General features: G+C 40.7%; 1 protein-coding gene across 11 annotated transcripts in view; it reads left to right on the forward strand.

Moving 5' to 3' along the window:
• Nucleotides 1–23529, forward strand: part of UNC13B (unc-13 homolog B) — a 218226-nt gene that overhangs the window by 130527 nt on the left and 64170 nt on the right. For 6 of the 11 annotated variants that reach the window (XM_078061432.1, XM_078061428.1, XM_078061431.1 and 3 more), the window contains one exon: nucleotides 1489–1579. In XM_078061432.1, coding sequence (XP_077917558.1) covers nucleotides 1489–1579 — 91 coding nt within the window. Of the gene's footprint in view, nucleotides 1–1488; nucleotides 1580–21690; nucleotides 22205–23529 lie in introns of those variants that run through there. The other 5 variants (XR_013443745.1, XM_078061426.1, XM_078061424.1 and 2 more) reach the window with 1 other exon arrangement.

Here is a 23529-nt window from a genome sequence, read left to right on the forward strand (position 1 = left end):
TAGCAACCATCAGTTGTGACAACCAAAAATGTCTCCAGATGTTGTCAGATTTCCCATGGAGGGCAAAACTGCCCCCAGTTGAAAACCACTGGGGTAGAGTGATAAGGGCTAGGTGTGACTTGGATTCTCAAATTTCAAGGTCTAAAAATAAAGCCTCCACCAAAAGGTCAGAGCAGTGAGTGCAGTTATAAGTGGTAGAAGTTTGAAGAATTGTTGGTGTATCTACTCCACCACTGAAGATATAAACTTATTTTCTTTTCTCCTTACTTTTTCCTGATCTTTAGTCATTGGTGGTGGTTCATCTAATAGACAAGACATCCAAGAGGTGTGGTTGATGACCCAGTGAAAAATGGCTCTTTGTAGACCTTAGATTTGGCAGATGCTATTGTCTGGGTAGAGTTCTTGGTAGAGCAGCAGAAGGGCCCAGAACGAGTATTTGTTCTTCTCTACTGGCTGTGTCCTTTCAGATCCTAGCTGTGCAAGTGAAGTCCAGTTCTACCTTGGTCAGCAGTGCCCACAATATTTTAAAACAGTTGATCCAGTTGGATGGCGTCAGAGCTTGACCTATATTTCAGATATCTAGATGGTGGATGCTTATTTGCTGCCTTGGCACTAGACCTTAGTGGGAGAGAGGAGAAGCATTGTCACCAAGAATTGACCACTATTCCACAGTCAAGAATCTAGAGGATGATTTGTTCTAATACAGCAAAGTGTTTCTGTCCCAAAACTACTTTGTTACATTTATTGTTGTTTCATTGAGGGTGTCCCTAAGGCAGCTCAAGGAATAAGACCATGGTAGGAAAAGGGCTGGGCTTTTTTCCTTAGCATTTTTGTTGTAGTCTAGGAATTGGTAAGCCTTCCAAAATTCTTAGTGGAGCAGGAAGGGTTTGCAGGAACAAAATTCTGCCCTAAGGATGGATGACATGTAGAACACCCAAGGGAGACTGGTGGTCTTGAGAGGTAAGGCGCAAGGATTAGTCCACATGTCTGCGTAGTTTTTGTGCTAACATTGACTCAGGGCCCTTGCCATTGCTTTTACTAGAATCCTGAAACCTGACTGTCCCAGTGAGCTGGCTCATTGGGTGAGTGAAAAATGGGGAAAGAAGAGCGGGAATGGATAAAAAGGTAAAAGGAGCTGTCATTTTAGAGAGCATTTTTTCCCCACATTGGCTATTTAGGACTATGCTGTTTAGTGGCCTGACTCATGAAACAAGTCTAGGCATGAATACAGACCATTTTACTTAAGATATTTGGCAGTTTGCCTTGAGCAGTCACCCTATGGCCTGGGCTTTTTTTTTTTTTTTTTAAAGATTTTATTTATTTATTTGACAGAGACACAGCGAGAGAGAGGGAACACAAGCAGGGGGAGTGGGAGAGGGAGAAGCAGGCTTCCTGCCGAGCAGGGAGGTGGACGTGGGGCTCGATCCCAGGACCCCGGGACCATGACGTGGGCTATTTTTAAAGTAACATTCTTTTCTTTGTTACAAGTTTTCCTGAGGAAAATGCTTCTTTGCCATTTACCCAAGCCAGAGCACACTGGATCCGAGCAGTTACCAAGGTCCGACTCCGGCTGCAGGAGGTAGGAAATCTGTTTTTCTAGTACTAGTTGGGACAATTTTTCCTTTGAAATTTGGAGACATATGGTGCTGAAGAAGCAGTCAGTGGTTAGTCATCTTATAGTGTGCTTCTGGGAATGCATGACAAGTAAGTTAGAGCCTTAAGGGATGGGAGGTGGTTGTTGGCTTCCTTCTATGCTGATTAATGGAAATCAAATAGACCTAGTGGGTTGAGAGCCTGAAGGTTAAGTTATATGCTATTTTCAGTACCATTGTCACTTTGAGGCCATTTTATTTTAAGCTTAGGACAGGAAACCATTACAAGGCCTTTTAGAGTCAGTTGTCTCCCTTGCTACCCAGTTCAAGGCCACTGGGCTGGCCTATTACAGAGGGTCTTTGTGATGGAGGATGTTTTTAAATGATGACAAGGGGCTGTCAGTAGTATAATACCTGGCAGATATTAAAAATGCCAGCATGCTCACATGTGTAAACACACTTGAAAAATAATTTATTTATTTATTTTTTTATTTATTTATTTTTAAAGATTTTATTTATTTATTTGACAGAGAGAGACACAGCGAGAGAGCGAACACAAGCAGGGGGAGTGGGGGAGGGAGAAGCAGGCTTCCCGCAGAGCAGGGAGCCCGATGCGGGGCTCGATCCCAGGAGACCTGAGCCGAAGGCAGACGCTTAACGACTGAGCCACCCAGGCGCCCCGAAAAATAATTTATTTTGAAATACTTTTAGACTTAGGGAAAAGTTGCCAAAATAGCAGTATAAAGAACTCTTAAATCTTTCTTGCCAAGATGCCCCGATAGTTGACATTACCACAGTTGCTTCATCACCCTCCATCTATTATGATTAATCTTTTTCTGAACCATTTAAGAAAAAGTTGAAGAGATGATGTGTTACTCCTAAATAGTCCTATTTGTATTTCCCAAAAAACTAAGGCTACTCTCCTATATAATTACAATGTAACTATCCACAGGAGGAAATCAACAATGGCAACACCATCATCAAAACACCATACAGATTTTGCCAGCTGTCCCAACAATGTCTCTTTTCTTTCCTGGTCCAGGATACAATCCAGGCTGACATGTCTCATTTAGTGGTCATACCTCTTTAGTCTCCTTTAATCAGGAACAGTTCTTCAGTTTTATCTTGGACAGATGGTACAGGCCTTTTATTTTGTAGCATGTTCTTCATTTGGGGTCCATCCAATGTTTCCTCATGCTCAGACTCAGGCCATGCTTTCCTGGCAAGAATTACATAAAAATGATGCTGGGCTCTTTTTAATGAATTGTATCAGAAAGTACATGTGTCAACATGTGCTACCCTTCTTAATATTAATCTCAATCACCTACTCAAGTTTTTATTGGCCAGGTTTCCAACCTGTCAAGACACCTTTTTTTCCTTTTGTAACTGATGTAACTGGTACGTGTTTTGTGTACTCTGAGACTATGCCAATATCTTATTCCTCATTGCATCTCTACCTATGAGCTAAGCATCCATTGATGACTTCTCTCTGAATCTACCATCACTAGTGGTGGCTGCCAAATGGTAACTTTCTATTTCCAGTATACTTTCTACATTCATTAGTTGGCATTCTCCTGTAAGGAAGAGATTTCCCTTTTCTCCCATCAATTTATTTATATCACTATGGGCTCATGGATACCTAATTTATTATATAATGTATTGCATTTTACAGTTATAATCGTTATCATTTATTTTGTTGCTCATATTCTAGCTTTTTTTTTTTTTAAGATTTTTATTTATTTATTTGACAGAGAGAGACAGCGCGAGAGAGGGAACACGAGCAGGGGGAGTGGGGGAGGGAGAAGCAGGCTTCCCGAGGAGCAGGGAGCCCAATGCACAGCTCGATCCCAGGACCCTTGGGATCATGACCTGAGCCGAAGGCAGACGGCAGACGCTTAACGACTGAGCCACCCAGGCGCCCTGTTCTAGCTTCTTACAAGCACTGTTAATTTGACCCTTCAGAGAGAAGATAATGTTTTAATAATGATTGAAAAGGTAGCTGCTTTGAATACAGATGTTTGAAAATGCTTTCTTTTGTGTGTGTGTGTGTTCTTTTTTTTTTTTATCAGAAACAATGACTGTTACCTATAAAAACCCATAACTGCATATTCTAAAATCTTGGAAAGAAACTGTTAACATGTTTATGGAGGCCCTGGGTGTCTCAGTCGTTAAGCGTCTGCCTTCGGCTCAGGTCATGATCCCTGGGTCCTGGGATCAAGCCCTGCATCGGGCTCCCTGCTCAGCGGGGAGCCTGCTTCTCCCTCTCACACTCCCCCTGCTTGTGTTCCTGCTCTCGCTATCTCTCTGTCAAATAAATAAATAAAATCTTAAAAAAAAGAAACTATTAACATATTTAAAAATATTTCTAATGAAAATTTTCAGTGAGGTTTGAACTTATTTGTTAAAAATATTTGGGAAGATATCAGAGAAAATGAGAATTTAATTAGCCAAATTTCAACAAAATCTTTGAATAATTGCTATGTAGGAACCAATTGCACATCTTTCATTTGACTGATGTATCTGTATCTTTTTGACAGCTTTGAAAACCAAGTATTGAAGTAATTGAAAATGGAACCAGTCCTTCAAATAATTCTGTAACAAAATGTTAAACCAAGATTTAAAAAATAATGAGGCGTATTGCATCACATTGCTTTCACTAAAAATGTTATTACTGCTGGTACTTTTAGTGACAGCAAAAAATATTTTTTATCATTAATCTTAAATTGTTTCTTTTATGCTTTTTACATATTTATAATGTAATGAATGTATTAGTACAGTTATACATGTATGTAGGTTTTAGATTTGGAGTCTGTTGATCTAGATTGACATGAGATAAACATTTAAAGTGAACATTTATGGAGTCAGTGTTATAATACGAACTTTTTATTTCTAATTTTCCCCATAAGTAAGGGTCTCATAATACTTATTATAAAGGAAAGTAAAACAAATAACATTCACTTAAAAGTTCTGAATGAGAAAAACAAGAATATATTGGAGCAGACACAGTTTGTTATGATTTTCTTCTTTTTAAGAGGCAATTTGGAGTCTCAAAAAGAATAGCTAAAAACAGTTGCCGAAGCTTGGAATCATTTAGGGAAAAGCATGGTTTATTTAAGAGTAACCAAGAACCATTGCTACTTAATTGAATAAGAGAACAACAGTAAATATATTCTTAACACAGGTAATGTAACTAGAAGCTGATTAGATGTGGCCAAGAGGATAAAGATAAGCCAGAGTTTAATGAAGGGTGTCAGATAGAGGTAGAAGTACACTATTTATACTTAACATGAGATTTGCTTGACTTATTGAGGTTGTGACATTAGGAAGTTAAGTACAGCACCCCAAATTTTTTTTCCTGAGTAATTGGAAGTTCCACTTAGTCACCCTTTAATGCTCTGTCCAATGTAATAATTGTTAGTTTATTGCTCTAGAGTTGCTTTGTGCAAGTGCAAGAAAACATGAATATATATTGTAACCCCCACTCTTTTTTTTTTTTTTAAACAAAATTGGTACACATACTGAGAACATCTTGTTTTTTCATTTGGAGATCCTTCCATATTAGCTCTAAGATAATTTTTTCTCCATAGCTACAGATATTTTGCTGTATGAAGGTCCTGCAAGTATTTTAACTAGTATTCTGTTGATGTTAATTTGGTTCATTTGGTTGTTTCCAGTCATTTGCTATAACAAACCATGTTGTAAATGAGCACCTTTTACATACGTCATTTTGCAAGTATATTTGAGGGGATATGTATTTATAAATTCGATAAAAATTGCCACATTGCCCTCCATTTGTCAGTAGCTTAAAACAGTAAAGGTTTATTTTGCTTATGCTGCTTGTCATCCTGCATGTCCAGGAGTTCTGCTTTAAGTTGTCTTCTCTCTGCAGTCCAGACTGGGGGAACAGCCTGCATTGAAGACATTGTCAGTATGAGTGGTAGAGGGAAAGAAAAGATATATGAAAGAGAACATAGCAAATTGCACTCTGGTTCTTAAAACTTCCACCCAGAAGATATGTCACTTCTGCTCATATTTCCTTGGCTGAAGCAAATCATATAACCATATTTAACCTCAAGTGAACAGTATGGTATACTTTGAAAGAGAAAGAGAAGGATATTTGTGAGCAGCTTTGATGACTACCCCAAAGGGTATCTGCCTTCCACAGATGCTGTACCAATTTATACTCCTACTAGTAATGTTGTAAGGGTGCTTTTTTTTTTTCTTCCCAAATCCACCAGTAGAGTGATTTGTTCAAATTTTTGGATTTTTGCTAGTCTGCTAGGCAATGTTTTCTCAGTAGAATTTAAGTTTGTGTATCTTAGTACAGTTAAGCATGTTTTCATACAAGTCAAGGCTGTTAGTATTTACTGTTTTGTGAACGGTCTATTCATATTCTTTGCCCATTTTTTTCTATTGAACTTTTTATTCCCAGGAGCTTTTATTGTTTTCGGGAAATTAATCCTTGCCTGTAATATTAGTTGCCATATTTTTTTCTCAGTGTATCATTGTGAGAAAGTTTTTTTAACCTTAATGAGCCACATTTTCCTGATCTACAAGATGGGGAGAATAATAGTACCCTTTTTTTAGGATTGTAAATTATCTAGTAAAACTATGATTTAAAAAAGACGAAATCAGAAAAAAATATACTTCAGTGACTCCACATTGCCTTCATGATAAAATAAAACCTTCATAATCTATCTAGCTCAGTGTGACTCCCTGTGTGGTCCATGGACCAGCCCAGCCCAGCCCAGGAAGTGTTTGTTTCTACTCTTTGATGAAATAAGTACTGAAATTGAAATAAGTAAGTGACCAATTTTGGATTGCTGTAATACCATGTGCACGATAATATCCTAGTCTCATTGAACAGGGTTTAGACAAAAAATATCAGTCCATGACATGTTGGACTAAAAAAACCACATCCTCTACAAAAAGAATTGGAAAAGCACTGATACAGACCTTATATGCCTTTCTGGTCTTAGCTCTTTGTGCTACTCTATTTAGTCAACACTTCCAACATAAAGGACTATGTGTTTTTCAAAATCTCAGAGACTTTGTACTTGCTGTTTGCCATGCATGGAATACTCTTTCTCTTTCTCCACTTAGCTAAATTTTTATTCACATTTAAAATGCAGTGAAGTGGGCGCCTGGGTGGCTCAGTTGGTTAAGCGACTGCCTTCGGCTCAGGTCATGATCCTGGAGTCCCTGGATCGAGTCCCGCATCGGGCTCCCTGCTCGGCAGGGAGTCTGCTTCTCCCTCTGACCCTCCCCCCTCTCATGTGCTTGCTCTCTTGCATTCTGTCTCTCTCAAATAAAAAAAAAAAAAAAAAATCTTTAAAATGCAGTGAAGTGTCAGTTTTGGGGGTTAAGTTTCCAGACTCTGTGCGTACTTTTTCTAGATTGGCATTTACTATGATGTAATGGAGTTACTTGTTTATTGTTTGATCTAACTTTCCTGTGTACTTGTAAGATCCTTGATTGCTGAGGCTATGCTTTTTATTGCTGGTCTTCTAAAGCCCGGTATAGAACCTAGCAGAGTGTTTAGCCAACCTTTTATGGATGCTTACCTAGCCAAAAAAGTCTGTCAGCATTTTCACAGAAGTCTCCACATGCATACTCCAAAGTATACTCCAAAATGTATACTCCAAAGTATACATTTATCTCTTAGTTAATTCTATTTTTAATTTTTTCCAGGGCCTACTAACTATAAAATATTAGCTATTGGCATTAGCTATGTTTTCTTACATAATTTTTATATACATTAAATGTAAAGTTAATGAATTTAGACCATACTATGTGTGCATTTAAAATTTTTCTCACTTAGATTATTTTTGTGAGCTTTATTCTGGGTTATAAATATTTTTTGAAAACATGATTTCATGATTATTAGATTAATAATATTACATTATGTTGATGTTCCATAACAACTGATATTTCTTCATAAGTAATGCTATGATAAGCATCAATGTGCATGAATCTTTTATTTTGATTATTTCTTTAACTTAGCTTTCTCAAAGTAGATTCAAATAAATTACTGTTAAAGAATAAATACCTTTTAAAGGCTTCTGATAAACTTCTGCATGTGTTTTCAGAAAGGTGTTTCCAATTTGTACTTTGAGTATTTGAATGTGCCACACCAACACTGAGTATTATCATTTTAGAAAATGTTTGCCAACTTGGCAGAAGCATGGTATCTCCTTGTTTTAATGTGCATTTCTTTGATTGTGATTTGAATATTTCCCATAAATTTATGGGACATTCATACTTCTTCATCTGATAACTGCATTCCATAGACTTTGAGGAACTACCATAGGAACCTGGCTACCCTTATGCCATTCCTATAAGCAGCTTGAGGGAAGAGATCATACAGGTCATCTCTGTATCTGGGCTGGCTGAGTACCTAGCCAAATGTACTTAATAAGTATTTGATGACATTGCAGTAATGTTAGTAGTGTGGGTGGAATGAAAATGATTCTGTACCTTATTTGGCTTAGCTGCCGAAAAATCTGGGGGAGGAGGTGAGACTTTTAGCTCTAGAAACAGAGACTGCGGTGGCAGCAGGTGGGTGGGTGTTCCAGGTGGAAGGGACAGTGAAGGAGAAGACATGGAGGTAGGCCGTGAGGAAGCCTTGACAGAAGCTCTTGGGTTGCTAAAGAAAGCTGAAGGAGAGACTTATTTAGTAAGCAGGGATGGAACTGAGCAAATAGATTAGAAGGCCTGTGTTTAACTGGAGCAATCCCATGAGATCCAAGGTTGCAGCTGGTCAGCCTGAGAGATGTATCAGCATTTTCTCAGGGAAGATCATTAGGACAGAATGAATTGACTCTCTCTCACGAAGTTCTGTTCTGTTCTTTTCTCATGCTATTATTGAAGTCCTGAAAAAGGTATTCCCTTTGGGGAAAAATGCTCAAGTGGAGCACCTTTGAGGACCCCATCTCTTAGACTTAGTTGCACCAGGAAAATATTCTTTCTGTAATTTTAAACTCCAGGATTTTGCTCTGATCACAGCTGCCTGTCTTTAACTTTTACTACCTCAACTCTTTGCCCTCATTGAGGCCACCAGTTATCCCTTCTTTTTCTCACAATCTGTCAGCCCTCTCCCTAACCATTGCTACTCTAACAATTAAAAAACTAAAGAATGTTTTGAATAAGTAATAAGTGTAAAAATAGAAAATTACACAAAACATAAACTTATACATGTAGAATGCAGTATTTCCCTCCTACTTCAAACTTCCAGGCTTCTAGTCCCTGTCTCCCCTATCTCTTTGTTACCTGTATTTTGTGAATCAGTCCACAGATAATCTGTGCATATACAAGCATGTGTGTGCACATGCATGTGTGTGGTATATTACATTGTCCTTCACCTTTTAAAATTTAATGTCATATCTTGGAGATTTTTCCTTATTAGTCCAAATAGAGCTACTGCATTCTCTTAATAGCTACGTAATATTTCCCCTGGTGGATGTATTATAATTTACATACTCTGTCCTCTCTTGATGGATTTTTAAATTGTTTCTAATCTTGTGCTACTTACACTGTTGAAATGCAAATCCTGTAGTAAGCCTGAATACTTGAAGACCTCGCTCAACCACAGCTTTTAGCATCTGTCTTCAAACTTCGTGGTGATCCCTACCCAAGACCAGGCCCTACTACTGCTTCACAAACTAGAGAAAGCTCTCTTAGATGAGGGCTCTAGCTGTTGCTACAACAGACCCCTTCTGCCCTTTGCAAACTGGAGTTCTTACTGACTTCTGAGACCAGAATCAATACATTCTCTACTGACTAAAATCTGGTTGTTTGCTAACGCCCTTTTTTTTAAAAGTAAACTCTACCCTCAACGTGGGGCTTGAACTCATGTCCCTGAGATCAAGAGTTGCATGCTTTACCGACTGAGCCAGCCAGGTGCCCACTAAAGCCCTTTCTAAAGCGGGGGGGGGGGGGGGGGGGGCGGGTAAATGCCTTTTTTATGCCCCATTACTGGGTCAAGAATGAGGCTTAGTTTTCTCAGTCTGTCTCTGCCAGTTCCAGGCCATTACTAGATATTTACATAACCTATTCTCATACTCACCTTCCTTGTTGCAGTTAGGTCCCAGCTGTTCCATAACTCCTCATTCAATGAAAACTTGATTACCTACATCACAGTTTTCCTTTTGATCTCAACTGCTGCCACCATCATTATCATCATAACCATACTTATTGGATATTACTATTTTTTTTTTGAAGATTTTATTTATCAGAGAGAGAAAGAGCACAAGTAGGGGGGAGTGGCAGGCAGAGGGAGAAGCAGGCTTCCCACAGAGCAAGGAGCCCAACGCAGGACTCGATCCCAGGACCCTGAGATCATGACCTGAGCTGAAGGCAGACATTTAACTGACTGAGCCACCCAGGCACCCTGTCTTTTTATTGTTGAGTTGTAAGATTTCTTAATATATTCTGGATTGAAGTCCCTTATCAAATATATGATTTGCAAATATCTCCCAGTCCTGTTCCTTTTAAACTTCTTTGGACCTTTCTTGGATTTGCCACATTCTGCCTTAACTGTTCCCTAACCTGCAACCTTTCTTTCTCCTCTTTGTCTTGCCTGTCTATGGAGAAATTGGCAACATCACGTGTGCCTCTGAAATAATAAGAAGCTGTTTTTTACAGGGTTTTGAAGTAGCTTGCCCAGTTGGTAAGTAACAAAAGCATGCTCTTGAGCTGCCAGTTTTCCCTACAGCCTATGTCTATCCCTCCTTTTCTGTTCCTCTGATACACAAATCTCGCTCAGTCCTTGGAATTCATGTGCATTGGTAAAAACTAAAATCTTAGGTAGAATGAAGTTCCAAAGATGAAGCTGAGTGGGTGATAATAGTGGTATCCTTAAGAAATTAAAATTTAGGGGCACCTTGGTGGCTCAGCTGGTTGTGTCTGCCTTCAGCTTAGGTCATGATCTCAGGGTCCTGGGATCGAGCCCTGCATCAGGCTCCCTGCTCAGCGGGAAGTCTGCTTCTCCCTGTCACTGTCCCTCTGTGCTCTCTCTCTGTCTCAAATAAATAAATAAAATCTTAAAAAAAAAAGAAATTAAAATTTATTATTTTACACATGAACACAGGCCCTCTACCTTTCCCACCCCCATCTTCACTGAACAGAGCACTAGTACCCAGAAAGGACACACATGGTTCTCCTGCCCATGTTCTGTTAGGAAGCAGACCAGAACAGAGAAGGAAGCTGAGACTGGCCTAATTCTCTTTCTCTAAAGCGACCAGCCAGTATGTTTCTTCTGTTCCATTCCAAAGTCTCCCTACAAAGGAAAGGAAGACACCAGGGTACCTGGCTTCTGAATCTGGATTGTCTCCTTTTTTCTTCTGCTTTTTATATTCATAATACCCCCAAAACCCTGATTTCACCTTTTCTTACTGTTATGGGCTGAATTGTGCACCCCCCCATATGTTGAAATCTTAGTATCCAGTATCTCAGAATGTGATTGTATTTGGACAGAGGGCCTTTAAAGAGGTAATTGTGGTAAATTGAAGTCATATGAATGGTCTCATGTCCAGTCTGAATGGTGTTCTTATAAAAAGAGATTAGGACGCAGATGGAAGAGCTTGTGAAGACAGAGCAGATGGCCATCTGAGGCGAAGGAGAGAGGCTGCAGAAGAAACCAACCTTGCTGACACCTTGATCTTGGGACTGCTAGCCTGCAGTATTGTAAGGAAATAAATTTCTGTTGCTTAAACCACCCAGTCTGTAATATTATGTTATGGCAGCCCTAGCAAACTAATACACCTTCAAGGCAGAAGGGGAAAGAAGATGATAGAAGAAGCTTCTGTGTCTGTCACCTGTGAGTCTCTGTTTCCTGAGGTCTAGTTGGTGGGAAATGTGGTCGCCAGGCTGACATATGGAGACCCCATTCACGATATACAATGTTTTTTGTATCTGTTTACTATTATCCCTCTTATTACTAAAATGTGGGGCTAAACTGGAAATAGAATTGGGTCCTTGCAGTAGGTCAATCTTAAAATCTGAGAGAACTTGAACAAATCACTATTTTCTATTTCTCAGTCTCCTCAACTGTAAAATTAAGGATAACTGTCCTCTTTTACAGAATTCTAGTGAGATCATAGAAAAATGCATTTTTTTTTGAAGATTTTATGTATTTATTTGACAGAGACACAGCGAGAAAGGGAACACAAGCAGGGGGAGTGGGAGAGGGAGAAGCAGACTCCCCGCGGAGCAGGGAGCCCGTCGTGGGGCTCAATCCCAGGACCCTGGGATCATGACCTGAGCCGAAGGCAGACACTTAACGACTGAGCCATCCAGGCGCCCCGAAAAATGCATTTTTTAAGTGTAAAGCTCTAGAAATAATTGCTTGAGAGTTACCAACAGGCCTCTTATTACGAGCATTGCTGGTTTTCAGGGCTCACACATAACCTTCCTAGCCTAGGACTAAGTGACCTGCCAGAGTTGTTGCTGCCCACAGCTGGAGCCTTTGCTACCAAGTGGGAACACAGTGAAACTGCTTCTGATGGCTAAAGCAGCAAGGAGCCAGTGCCATAGGATTTCAGGTTTTTATAGGGATCTAGACTCCTTGGTAGCACGGGGTTTCTGGGATAACTATAAGGGTCACTCAGAGGAGGCTATCTATCTAGTATACTGGTGCTTCTCTGGGGCCAGGGAGGAAGAAGTCAGTGGAATGCCTTACCCTGAGGAGTCTAGGGGAGGTGGACAAAGGCTGTCAAGGGCACTGGTGGGAACATTTTCTAAGAGCTGCTTTTGTGTGCTTGTCAGGAGAAATGCTTAACATTTCTCAGGGGGTTTTTTTCCCGTGAAGTGTTCTGGACGTGTTTATGGCCTGGATCCAAATGTTTATCAGTGGTTGGTCTTCTGTAAATCTTAAATCTGGTTCTAGGCTGTGACTGAACCTTGTGAATTGTAAGATGTCACATCTGTGCCTGAGATTGGGGCAGCTTTTTTGAAGGGGTAGAGTTTGGCTCTGGTTTCTGAGGTGCATATCAAAACAACTCTGAGGAATGCCATGATACCATTGACTTGCCTAGAGTCAGAGGAGGGTATCAGATACTGGTAGCAGGCTTAGCTCCAGCTGACAGTATTTTCTGGGCATAGTATCAGTAAAGAGGTAAAGAGTAAAGAGGGGTACTCTTATATAACTAGTCTGATCGACCTCTGTATAAAATTAAAAATTACTTGTTTCCAGATAACAAAGCAGCCCTTCTTGCTTTCTGTTACTTTCTCTGACTTGTGATGCTTGTTTGATCATCTAACCAATGGGAACATTTGATGATACTTGCTGGGAAGGAACTCTTCCTCTGTGAGAGAAAATCGTGTTGCTCAAGTTATGCAAAAGGAAACAACTGATAAAATTATTCCATTTTAAATCAAGCCAACCAATAAGTGGGTACAACTGGGTGTGTTGGGGCTATTTTAAGACATTTTCTTATCATTTAGGAGTTTATAGGTCAGAGGGGAGATAGAAATAATTAAGTTAAATATTTTCATTTTTCCCCAGATACTTTCCTCAGGTCTTTATTGTCATTTTTCTCTGCAGCATTCCAGTGTATGTTTTGAAACTTCCTATTTGTAACTTCCTATTTTTGTGACTTCCATTATTCTAGATTTTCCCATTCTCTTCCTTCCTTTTTTACCTTGCCTATCTCCTTCCCTGCCCGTTTCTCTCTTTTTTTCTTTTTTAAAGATTTATTTATTTATTTATTTGACAGAGAGAGAGACACAGCGAGAGAGGGAACACAAGCAGGGGGAGTGGGAGAGGGAGAAGCAGGCTCCCCGCCGAGCAGGGAGCCCGATGCGGGGCTTGATCCCAGGACTTGGGATCATGACCTGAGCCGAAGGCAGACGCTTAACGACTGAGCCACCCAGGCGCCCCTGCCTGTCTCTTTCTACAGTTTTCCCCTTGGGCTTTTTTTTTTTTTTTTTTTTTTCCATCTCAAATCTGTCTCTGCTTAGCCTCTAATCCAGAGTCCTTAATTGAGCAACTACTATATGGCTACTACTGTGCTTGATCCTGGCTTTTGTGCTAGGCATCCAATTGACTTCCAGCTAGCCTTTCTAAGCAAATAATTCCCAAATCTATACTTCTAACCCTCCTTTTTCCCTTAGGTTCCACCCTTCATGTCTAGTTATTTACTATTTATTTTCACCACAATTTTCCAATGTTTGAAACTTCCCTCCTGGGCCTCTTCTGTGCTTTGTTCTCTGTATTGAAATCACCATCATTCTGCTAGTCACCCACTCAAAATCATGGTGTCATTCTTCCTTCTCTCTTGCCTCCCACATTGGATCATTTGCCAGACCTTGCTCTTTTTCTCTCCATGATTTCTTTTATAAGTCTCTTCTCTGTTCCCTTTTGTGTTCAGGTCCTCTCTACTGCTTAGTCTATAGTGTTAGCCTTCCAAAGGTTGCCTTGCTTTTATTTATTTGTCTTGGACTACATTGTGTATAACACTGCCAGCATTGTCTTCCTGAAACAGAGCACTAGTCATGGCTACCACTTAAGCTCAGAGCTCAAATTAGATGTCACGTCCTTTGAAGCCTTCCTCAAAGTCCCCAGGTAGTTAGATACTAATTTTTCTATTTTTCTGTAGTATTTCATATACAGTCAATTTTGGTGTTTATCATATTATCCTGGAAATATGTGAGCATTTTACCCCAAGATTATGTATTTCTTTTTTTTTTTTTTTTTAAAGATTTTATTTATTCATTTGAGACAGAGATACAGAGAGAGAGCGAGAGCATGAGCAGGGGAGAGGCAGAGGGAGAGGGAGAAGCAGGCTCCCCGCCGAGCCAGGAGCCAGATGTGGGGCTCGATCCCAGGACCCTGGGATCATGACCTGAGCTGAAGGCAGACGCCTAACCATCTGAGCCACCCAGGCGCCCCCAAGATTATGTATTTCTTAATATATACTGTATGATTCCTTTTATTATTAAGTTCAGAAACAGGTCAAAGTAATCTGTGGTGTCAGATTGTAGAATAGTGATTACCTCTGCAGGGGGTGGGAGCTGTGTCTCTTAAGATAAATATTAGTCACTCACTCTAATCTTTAGAGTTGCTGAAGGCTGCCCTCTCACTCCAGGCCCAAAGAATAGGTGCTTTAATTGAGCTGTGATGCTGGAGGCAGGAGCTCTACCAGTTGGAATAAACTGGGAGCATGAAAAAGCAGGTTGAGAAAACTGCTTTGGGCCTTTGATATTATATGTATATTCTCCTCTTGCACTGGGTGAAATTCAGATGTTTAGTCAAGGATGTGACCCAGGAGCCAAGGGGTCAAGTTGCAAACTGCGCGACCTGTATTTTGAATTGGTCTTTAAAGACATCTTTATAGCTCAGCCTGGCTTATCAAGGTAGGAGGTATGTGGGAGTCTGAGTCTGAAGTCTTAGGAATTAAGAGTGGATTGGATATTCACCTCGAGTATCTTCCCTGCTTAATATACCTTGGGGGCCTAGTACACATAGGTAGGAAACAGAGTTCAAAGATTTAGAGATCCTATTCCTGGCCACTTATTTTCTTGTTGCTTCTGCTTTCTACTTGCATTTTCCATGTCCATATATGTGTTTTAACTCCTTTGCTAGATTGCACTTGAGGTCAGGAACTGATTATAGTTCCTAGTATAGCTCTGATACTTAAAAGACAGTAAAGTTTTGCTTAAAACTATGAGATGATGTTATAAGGCAATATAAGTAATTGGTTGCAAAAGAAATGATTAATACTTGTAACAGAAAATCGAGGGAGCAAACCCTTTGAGTTAGGGTGGTCAGAAAAGTCAGAGGAGGGGCACCTGGGTAGCTCAGTTGGTTAAGTGTCTGCCTTCGGGATCCTGGAATCAAGCCCCAAGTCGAGCTCCCTGCCCAGCTGGGAGTCTTTTTCTCCCTCTCCCTCTGCCCCCATTCGTGTTCTCTTGCTCGCTCGCTCCCTCTCTCAAATAAATAAAATCTTAAAAAAGTCAGAGAAATTCCCAGAGGGTACTAAGTCAGGAATTGTTATTAAGTATCATTAAGTATCAGGAAATGCCCAAGAAATAAAGTAATGTGAGCTTAGAAAGATGGAAATCAAGGGGTAACTTGCTTTCTGTGTTTATAAACATATGTTATAAGGATCCATGGCTCCTTATAAGTAACATTCTTTCTGTAAACAATGCGGTGAGATTTACCACCATTCCAAAACAGGCACATTCTGAAGTACAGTCATGGTGTATAAAATAAGACTTCTTGAAGCAAAAGGGAAGAGGTAAATTGTAACAAATAACTTTCCCTTATTCCTTAGGCTTCTTCTTCCCTTTGCTGGTTGTCATCTTCAAGCATGCTAGGGAAATGTGTTTATTTGGTCCACACCTGAGGACATTCAAACATAAATAGACAATGATGACAAGTTAGGGAGGGCATTATAGGTGCCCTTGGAGCATCCTGGAGCATTTCTTGTGACAGGTGAGATAAAAACTGTTGATTGGTTTCTCCCTAAAACACTCTTCCTTCTTGGCTTTTGTGATATCTTTCCCTTCAAGTGCTTTTCTTATATCTGACAGCTCCATCTTTGTTTCCTATACAGCATTTTTCCTTATCTGCTTGCCCCTTAAAACTTGGTGATTCCTAGGGCTCTGTTTTCCACCTCTTTCTCTATACCCTAGATAATCTCACCCATGGCTTTACCCATAAACTGATGAATCCCAGATTGCTATCTCTACCTCAGTCTTCTTTCATGATTCCATACTCATATATCCAACTGCCTATGGATCTTGTTTCCAGAATTTTCACAGGCACCACATGCAGTATGTTCAAGTTGTACTCATTGTCTTTTCTTTCTCCTCCACCTCATCTCCTGTATATCCTTTCAGTAAATGGCACTACCAGTCACCCAAGCACAAAATCTAATACTCCTCTCCCTTGAAATATATAGTATAGATATAATAATGCCCATGCCATAACATTTACCTTTAGGTTATGACCTACTTAACGGCAAGGATCATATCTTTTCATCATGCCTGGTACAACACCTAAGTACTTAATAAGTATTCACTTATTACTTATTTAAAAATTTTTTTGGTAGAAATGTATTAGTAATTCTCAGATATACTGTATTCGTTTGTTGGGGCTGCCATAACAAAGTACCACAGACTGGGTGGCTTAAGCAGCAGAAGTATATTGTCTTATAATTCTAGATGCTAGAAGTCCGAGATCAAGGTGTCAGCAGGGTTAATTCCTTCTAAGGGCTATAAAAGGTAGGTATTCCTCTAACAAATTGTCAAAAATGGATTGGGAGTGGGGAGGTAGTGTTGCAGGAGGGTATACTAGGGAGGATGAATATTTTGCTGTAACTCAAGTGAGAAATAATGAAACCTAGATTAAGAGTTGTAGAGAAGGGGACAGATTTTATAGATAGGAAGGTACAATAGGTTGGACTTGGTGACATGTGGTAGGCGGACAAAGGGTTTTGCAGGGGATTCTGTCACTGGATGGAGAATTAGAATATAGAGGCTTGAAAGGTCTTGTGTCTGAGCAGAGGTCATCTCCCTGTGTGATTGGTATGGGTGAGCTGGTAGTGTAGGACTCTCATGCCACTGCCACCAACAGGCTTTCCCTTGGCATTCCTTGCTTTGCAGGCTAAGTCTAGCTCTCTCTCTTGACTCACCTAGTTGAGTACTTCCCTTTCTCCCCACCATGCTTCCCTGTTACTTCTCAGAGATCATTAAGAGATTTGTTCCAAGTCTTCTCTTCCCCTTTGAACGTTAGCTACCTTTTCATAATTCAGTGCTTCATACCAGATATTTTTGAATATATGGAGAATCCTATAGGAAAACCCCTCCTCTTTGAGGTCCCTTCATTGATTTCCAAGACACTTGGGATTCATGTGTTAGCTAAAAACATATTTTGAAAAACTTATGGAAGCAGGGTCCTATACCAAGAGAATTCTCCAGGTTTGGATTTACCCTAAGGTATATATCAGAACAGGCCAAAGAACTGAAGGAGATACTTGATCAATATGAAGCCAGTTAGAATATAGTCACCTTATAGTACAAAGGGTTCATTTCCCCATGAAATTTCAAATTTTAGATTCCTATTATAGAACCCTCTGATATGGCCCCTTGGCTTCCTTGGGGTATAGAGAATGAGGCAGGGCCAGTGTACTTTATGGATTGGACTGGGACATATATAAGTAGATACTAGTTCAGGACCAGCCTTAGTTCTAAATCTGGGAGCTGTGACTTTTGAGCAGGTTTATGTGAGAGGGCAGTAGACATGTAGACTACTTTATGAGTTTTTAATGATTTGGTCCTGGAATGGAAATGGGGCCACAGCCTTTGGAGGTACAGGCTAAAAACCTAACTGTTTAGCCTGGTAGTCCCGAGGAGTTTATCCCTCTTTAAGTTTTTGCTAATCAGGGATGGTGCTTGACTTGATTGTAGGACTGAAATTTGTCAGCAGTTTGTGGCTCCTTAGGCCTGCCTTGCAGCTTGTCAGGCCTGATTTAGTCTGTGTAGCAGCTATGTCCCAGTACATCAGTAAAGTCAGCACATCTCTGCCAGGCTCATCACTTCCCTAGAGTGGCATGTTCCTGAGGGACGAAGGAGAATCACCTCCCATTGCCCTCATTCTCTGCTGCATGCAGTTTCTGAGTAGTTTATGGAGGGCATAATTCTAGGGGGAAAAAAGAATTTTCTCAGCCACCAGAACAAACTATATTCCTCATGAAACAGATCCTACTTATGTGACTCGTGTCAGCCTCTCATGTTGCTTCTGGCTTTACTTAGTGGTAGAGAAGAAAAAGAGTCACAGACTTATTCTGATGTAAGTCAGACTTTGGCTCCACCTATCCTTTACGTCCTTGTATGTGATTGTCAACATTGAGAGATGAGGTAGGCACCTGCTGGTCCTGACTCCGCCATTTTCTGGCAATGACACCTGAAAAGGCAGGCCAGGTTTGGAGCAGGCCCATTCTTTGCTTTTGGACCAGTCATATCTGGCCTGAGGGAGACTTAGATGGTTTGTATAAAAGGGGAGAATTGTGGTTGGTGAGCCCCTCCTCCAGTATCCCTGTAACTGCACTCAGATACTTCAACCGAGGATGAATTTTGTGTGCCAGGTGGTCTTCTGACTAACCCACCCATTCAGTTCCCCTTTAGAGCTCCTGCAGCTCTGAACCTTCCCACAACTCTGCGTGAGTGTCAGTGTCTTATGTTGAATTTCCATCTTGACTCATCTATCTCTAGGCGAAGATCCCTGCAAAGATTTAAATTGGGAACCAGACCTTGAGAATGTCTGTTCAGAGCATTTCACAGCTTCTGGATAAATGCCTTTTCCTTCTTAACCCAATCTGTTTTTCCAATTCTGCCCAGCTAGCTCTTGAAAAGCCCTGCTTTGAGGAAGCTTCCCAACTGAGGTGGGTGCTTGTGCTATTTCCTACCTCTAAAAAGCACCAACCATCCTTTTAGCCTGCCCAGGATTCCCAAGAGCCGAATGCACTCTGACAAGGAGGCTGCATTGTTATTCATACGGCTCAGGAAACAGAAATTATGTGTCTATCCCAAAAGGCTAGTCCACAGAAGAGGTCTAACTGTCCTTTGGTCATATGATGTCTGGCAGTCCATGGGCCCTGTTGAATGGTAGAAGGAGCCTGCTTTATTAATTTTAATTTTAATTTTTATTTATTTATTTATTTTTTTACCAGAGCTTGTACTGACAGCTATTTATCACTTTCCTACTTATTCTCTGTGCTTTTGCTGAAACATGGGAAGGTGTAAAGATACAAAGGTAATTTATGGTCAAAGCTATATGAACTCTTGTGAAGTTTGAAGACCATAACTAGAGATTGCAGATTTGTTGTGCCTCACGTTGTAAACGCGTCTTCTCCTGTCTGAGCCTTTATTTTTCTGGAAAATCCAAGTTGATTAGAAGATGGGCTGAATGTGTTTGAGTAGGCAAATGGATAAGACAGGGTCACATTAACCTCAGGTATAACATCTAAAGCCTCAGCCAGGTCCTGGAGCCACTGGTGGATGAGGCAGGAAGAAGTAGGTTTTTTAGTCAGTGTCCTAGCTCTGAAGATCATTCTACTTCTCAGACTAGGAAGCCCAGACCCAAACCTGATAATGACAGCCACTTCTCTGGGCTCTTTATGAGTGGGAGGGAATTCTGATTTAATCAGTCTTCCCTGTATTTCTTGTTTTAAACCCTTTACCTCTTTCTTCTGGCTGAAATATGGGAAGCTCCTTAGTAAATTGGCTGTGACTTCCACTGAAATTTGACACTTTTCAAGTGATTTTTTTTTCTGTATTTAGATGTGGTTATAGTTGCGCTGTCAGTCTTTATCTCTTCTGTCATCCAGCCAGCTCCCGACTGGGTTAGGAGATATTTGCTCTGCTGTTAGTGTTGGCTGCATAATGAGGTGGATGGTTAAGAAATGGGTTGTTTAACGTCTCTTGGAATCTAAATTTTCTTCCTAGGTTGAGGGGGAAGCAATGTTATTGGAAAAAAGGCAGTAGGGAGGCAAATGTTGGCTCTGGAATCAACACTTTCTCCTCAGGATCTTGGATAAGCCAAGGAAATCATTCTTCATTTAAAAGCTTATTTTATCTACCATATAGGGCTGCCTGTTCCGCGGTGACAGTTTCTAGGGTGGTCCCCATAGACTGACTTCCTGATTCCTGGCTAACAAGGGCATGTTTTATTGTGGATTGTCATGAACAATGCTGCAGGGCAGCAGAAGTAGCAGGGTTTGAGAGCCTGGCTTGGACATGCTGGGTGAATGAAACTTGTCCACCTTCCTTGGGCCTTCTCACATTTAATCAGGTTCTAAGGAGGTGGAATCGCAGTGGCTTCACTGGATTGTTACTGGTTAATTGGAGCCCTATACTGAGAAGAATTCTGACGTTCTTTGGACTCAAACAGTGTTTTTCCTGTCCTGTGGGTGCAGAGTGGAAAGGGGTATTGTATATTTGATGTATTTGGCATTTTATGCTCCATGGCTTCAAGGGTTCCTGGCTTATGTTTGGCATTATGTTGCAATGCACAACTTGAGTGCTCTTTGAAGATAAGGACATTCAATTTTCTGATGAGTCCTAAGTAGAATTGTTGAGGTATTAGGAATTAGGACCATGTGAGAGCCACCATGGAGATGGGGCTGCCATTGGCAAAGAGGGACTGCAAAATTTGGGATCATGAAACCAGGGCCTTGCATCTTTTTTTTTCTTTATAATTTTTTTTTTTATTATGTTAGTCACCATACAGTACATCATTAGTTTTTGATGTAGTGTTCCATGATTCATTGTTTGTGGATAACACCCAGTGCTCCATGCAATACGTGCCCTCCTTAATACCCATCACCAGGCTCAGTAGCTCTTGGTCAATGTGATTTCACTTTAGTCTATTTAGTTCCTAATTCTGGATCCCAAAACAGTCTGTGGTCCAGACTTCTGCAGTAGAGGGGCTACCTCAGCCCACCCAGCTTCCCCTACTTCTCCCTAATCATAGCCTTGGCATAGCCTAAGGGAGTTCTTGTTTTCCAATTGGTTCTTTCGCTGTGGCTGTTCAGGAAGAACTGGACTAGGTATCTACTCTGAGAGCATAGTGCTATTTGATGTTAACTGAACTTGGGTACTTCACCTGTTTTCCAGCTTTGCCAAATGGAGAAAACAGATTATATATAGCAAAAAACAAAAACAAAAACAAACCCCCCCCCCCCAAAACAACCAACTAAACAAAAAAACCTATTTTGTTTCAGTAGAAGGCAAGACTCCTTTTGTATTGCTCTGGCAATTTCTTTCTGTGTTCTATCTTCTCTCTGAGACTGGGAGCTCCTCAAAGTATAGGTCTTTGGTCTTACGTCCCTTTATATCCTATAGCCCAGACATGACAGAGGTAGATAGGCAGGGGAGAAGAAAGGAGAGGGGAGAATGAGAGGAAGAAATGGGGGAAGGGAGAGAGTAAGATCTATATTTAGCGAGAGGGAGAGACACTCACCAAGGGTGTGTGAGTGAGCTTGCTGGCGAGGTTTGTGTGTGCGTGAGTGTTCTGGGAAAGGGGGTGTGTGCGCCAGGAACGTGTGAGGAGGGCTGGTGCCCTATGGGAGGTTGCAGGCAGGAAGCAGCTGGAGAGGAGGAGGAGCAGCAGCAGGAGCAGTAGCTGCCCTGCTTTCTGTCTCAGTCTTAAAGCCTGGAATCAATTGGGTTAGAATTCCACATCCAGTTGAAGTTTGGCTGCTATTGCCTTCAGCAGGCCGGTCATCAGAGTCCCCCTCAGCAGAGGTGTGGACCAGATTGGATTCCTAGATTTGTAGCCAGCGAGACTCCTGCCCAGCCTTTCACTGAGGGGATTTCTCTGCTGGGCATTGTTCATATCATCAACTTTGCACCGTGGAGGCAGCCAGCTGGTGCAACTGAGAATAATAGCTCCTTGGCTCTGTTTGTCCGTTGGGCAAGCAGCCATGCTGTGTGGCTTAGAAAGTTCATCCTGTGGCTTCTCTGTCAAACCAGGAGTGCTCCTGAACGGATTTCCTCTTAAAGACAGCACTTGCATTCTAATGGTTTTAATTTTTTAAAGAATTTGTGGTTTTAATGTTTTTTTTTTTTCTTTTCATTTCCTTAACTCTTATTTTGGTTGCAGCAGCAAGGTAAGTGGTATTGGGTGTATGACTGACTCTGAACGACAAGCAGGGACAAAAGCAAAGCATTTGTGGGTGGAATTCAGAGTAGCTACATTAATTACATAACTGCTTGAGCCAGTTTGCTGGTGGGGGTCATTAGAATGAGTGAAAAATAGCATACTCAGCACTGAGGGTAGAATCTTCACATGCATGTGTTGATATGCTGATAATCTGACCATCGGTTCTTCCTTGGTACTCTCCTGTATGTATATAAATAACTTAGCCACCCCTCTGAATGTGTGCATACTTTTATACAAATAACCTGTTTCTCCCTCTTGATATGTCCATATGTTTATAAACTGACCATTCCTTTCCTGTGTGTACGTACATAATAGAAACTCATTCAACTCATTCATTCATTTTACATGAATATACACAAGCCATATCTCCCTCCATGTGCATACATTTATAGATATAATCTCTTTATCGCATGCATATGTGTATATACTCAGGTAACTTTCCTCTTCTGGTATATGCCTGTGTATATTAACAAACCCTTCTATTTTTCTAGTGTGTGAGTGTGTGTGTGTACTGTCCTTCTGTCTGATGTATTGATTCTTCCCTCTCGTGTGTATATGCCATATAGACAGAAAAGTCATCTTGAGTTTTCTCAGTCTTGAGTGTGTATACATATGCATAATAATCTGTCCATTTGCACCATGCATGTATGATAAAAACAGCACTAACTTTATAGATCGAAGACCCCCTTTTAAATCCTAGTTCTACTCAGTGACCTTGGTCAAGTCATTTAACCTCTCTGAGCTTATTTTTCTCATTTATGAAATAAGAATAATCTTCCTTCCTGCCTCATAGGGTTATGATGATAAAATATGTCATGATAAAATAGGAGTCATGTAAACTGTAAAACTATAAACAAATATAATTTTACTATTGTTACATGTCCCTCTAGTGTGAGTTGTGTAGGATAGTCTTTGACTCAGCTGCATTGAGATTGTGCTCTTGTCTGAGAGGTCTCTAAGTCTTCTCTGCAAAGGGGTAGCTTCTATTGAAGTAATTAGGTTTAACCTGTAGTTTTGTCCAGAGTATTGGAAAGAAGCTACCTATTGCTAGAGAGTATTTAGAAAGAGTTAGATTGAGAGAGAGAAAAGGTCTCATCCTCTGTAGTTTTGGGCCTTAATACTTTGTTCTTTGTAGCCTTGAGGATTGAACCTGTCACAAAATGGAAATATGCTACCTCCAGCTAGGATCAAAGTGAGCAGGTGAAAAATGAGTAAAAGAACAGAGCATTCTGCTGCCCCTGAGATGGCAGCCTGCAATGAGCATTTGTGCCA

The sequence above is a fragment of the Halichoerus grypus genome, chromosome 14 (genome assembly GCF_964656455.1).
Source record: "Halichoerus grypus chromosome 14, mHalGry1.hap1.1, whole genome shotgun sequence".
Lineage (NCBI taxonomy): Eukaryota > Metazoa > Chordata > Mammalia > Carnivora > Phocidae > Halichoerus > Halichoerus grypus.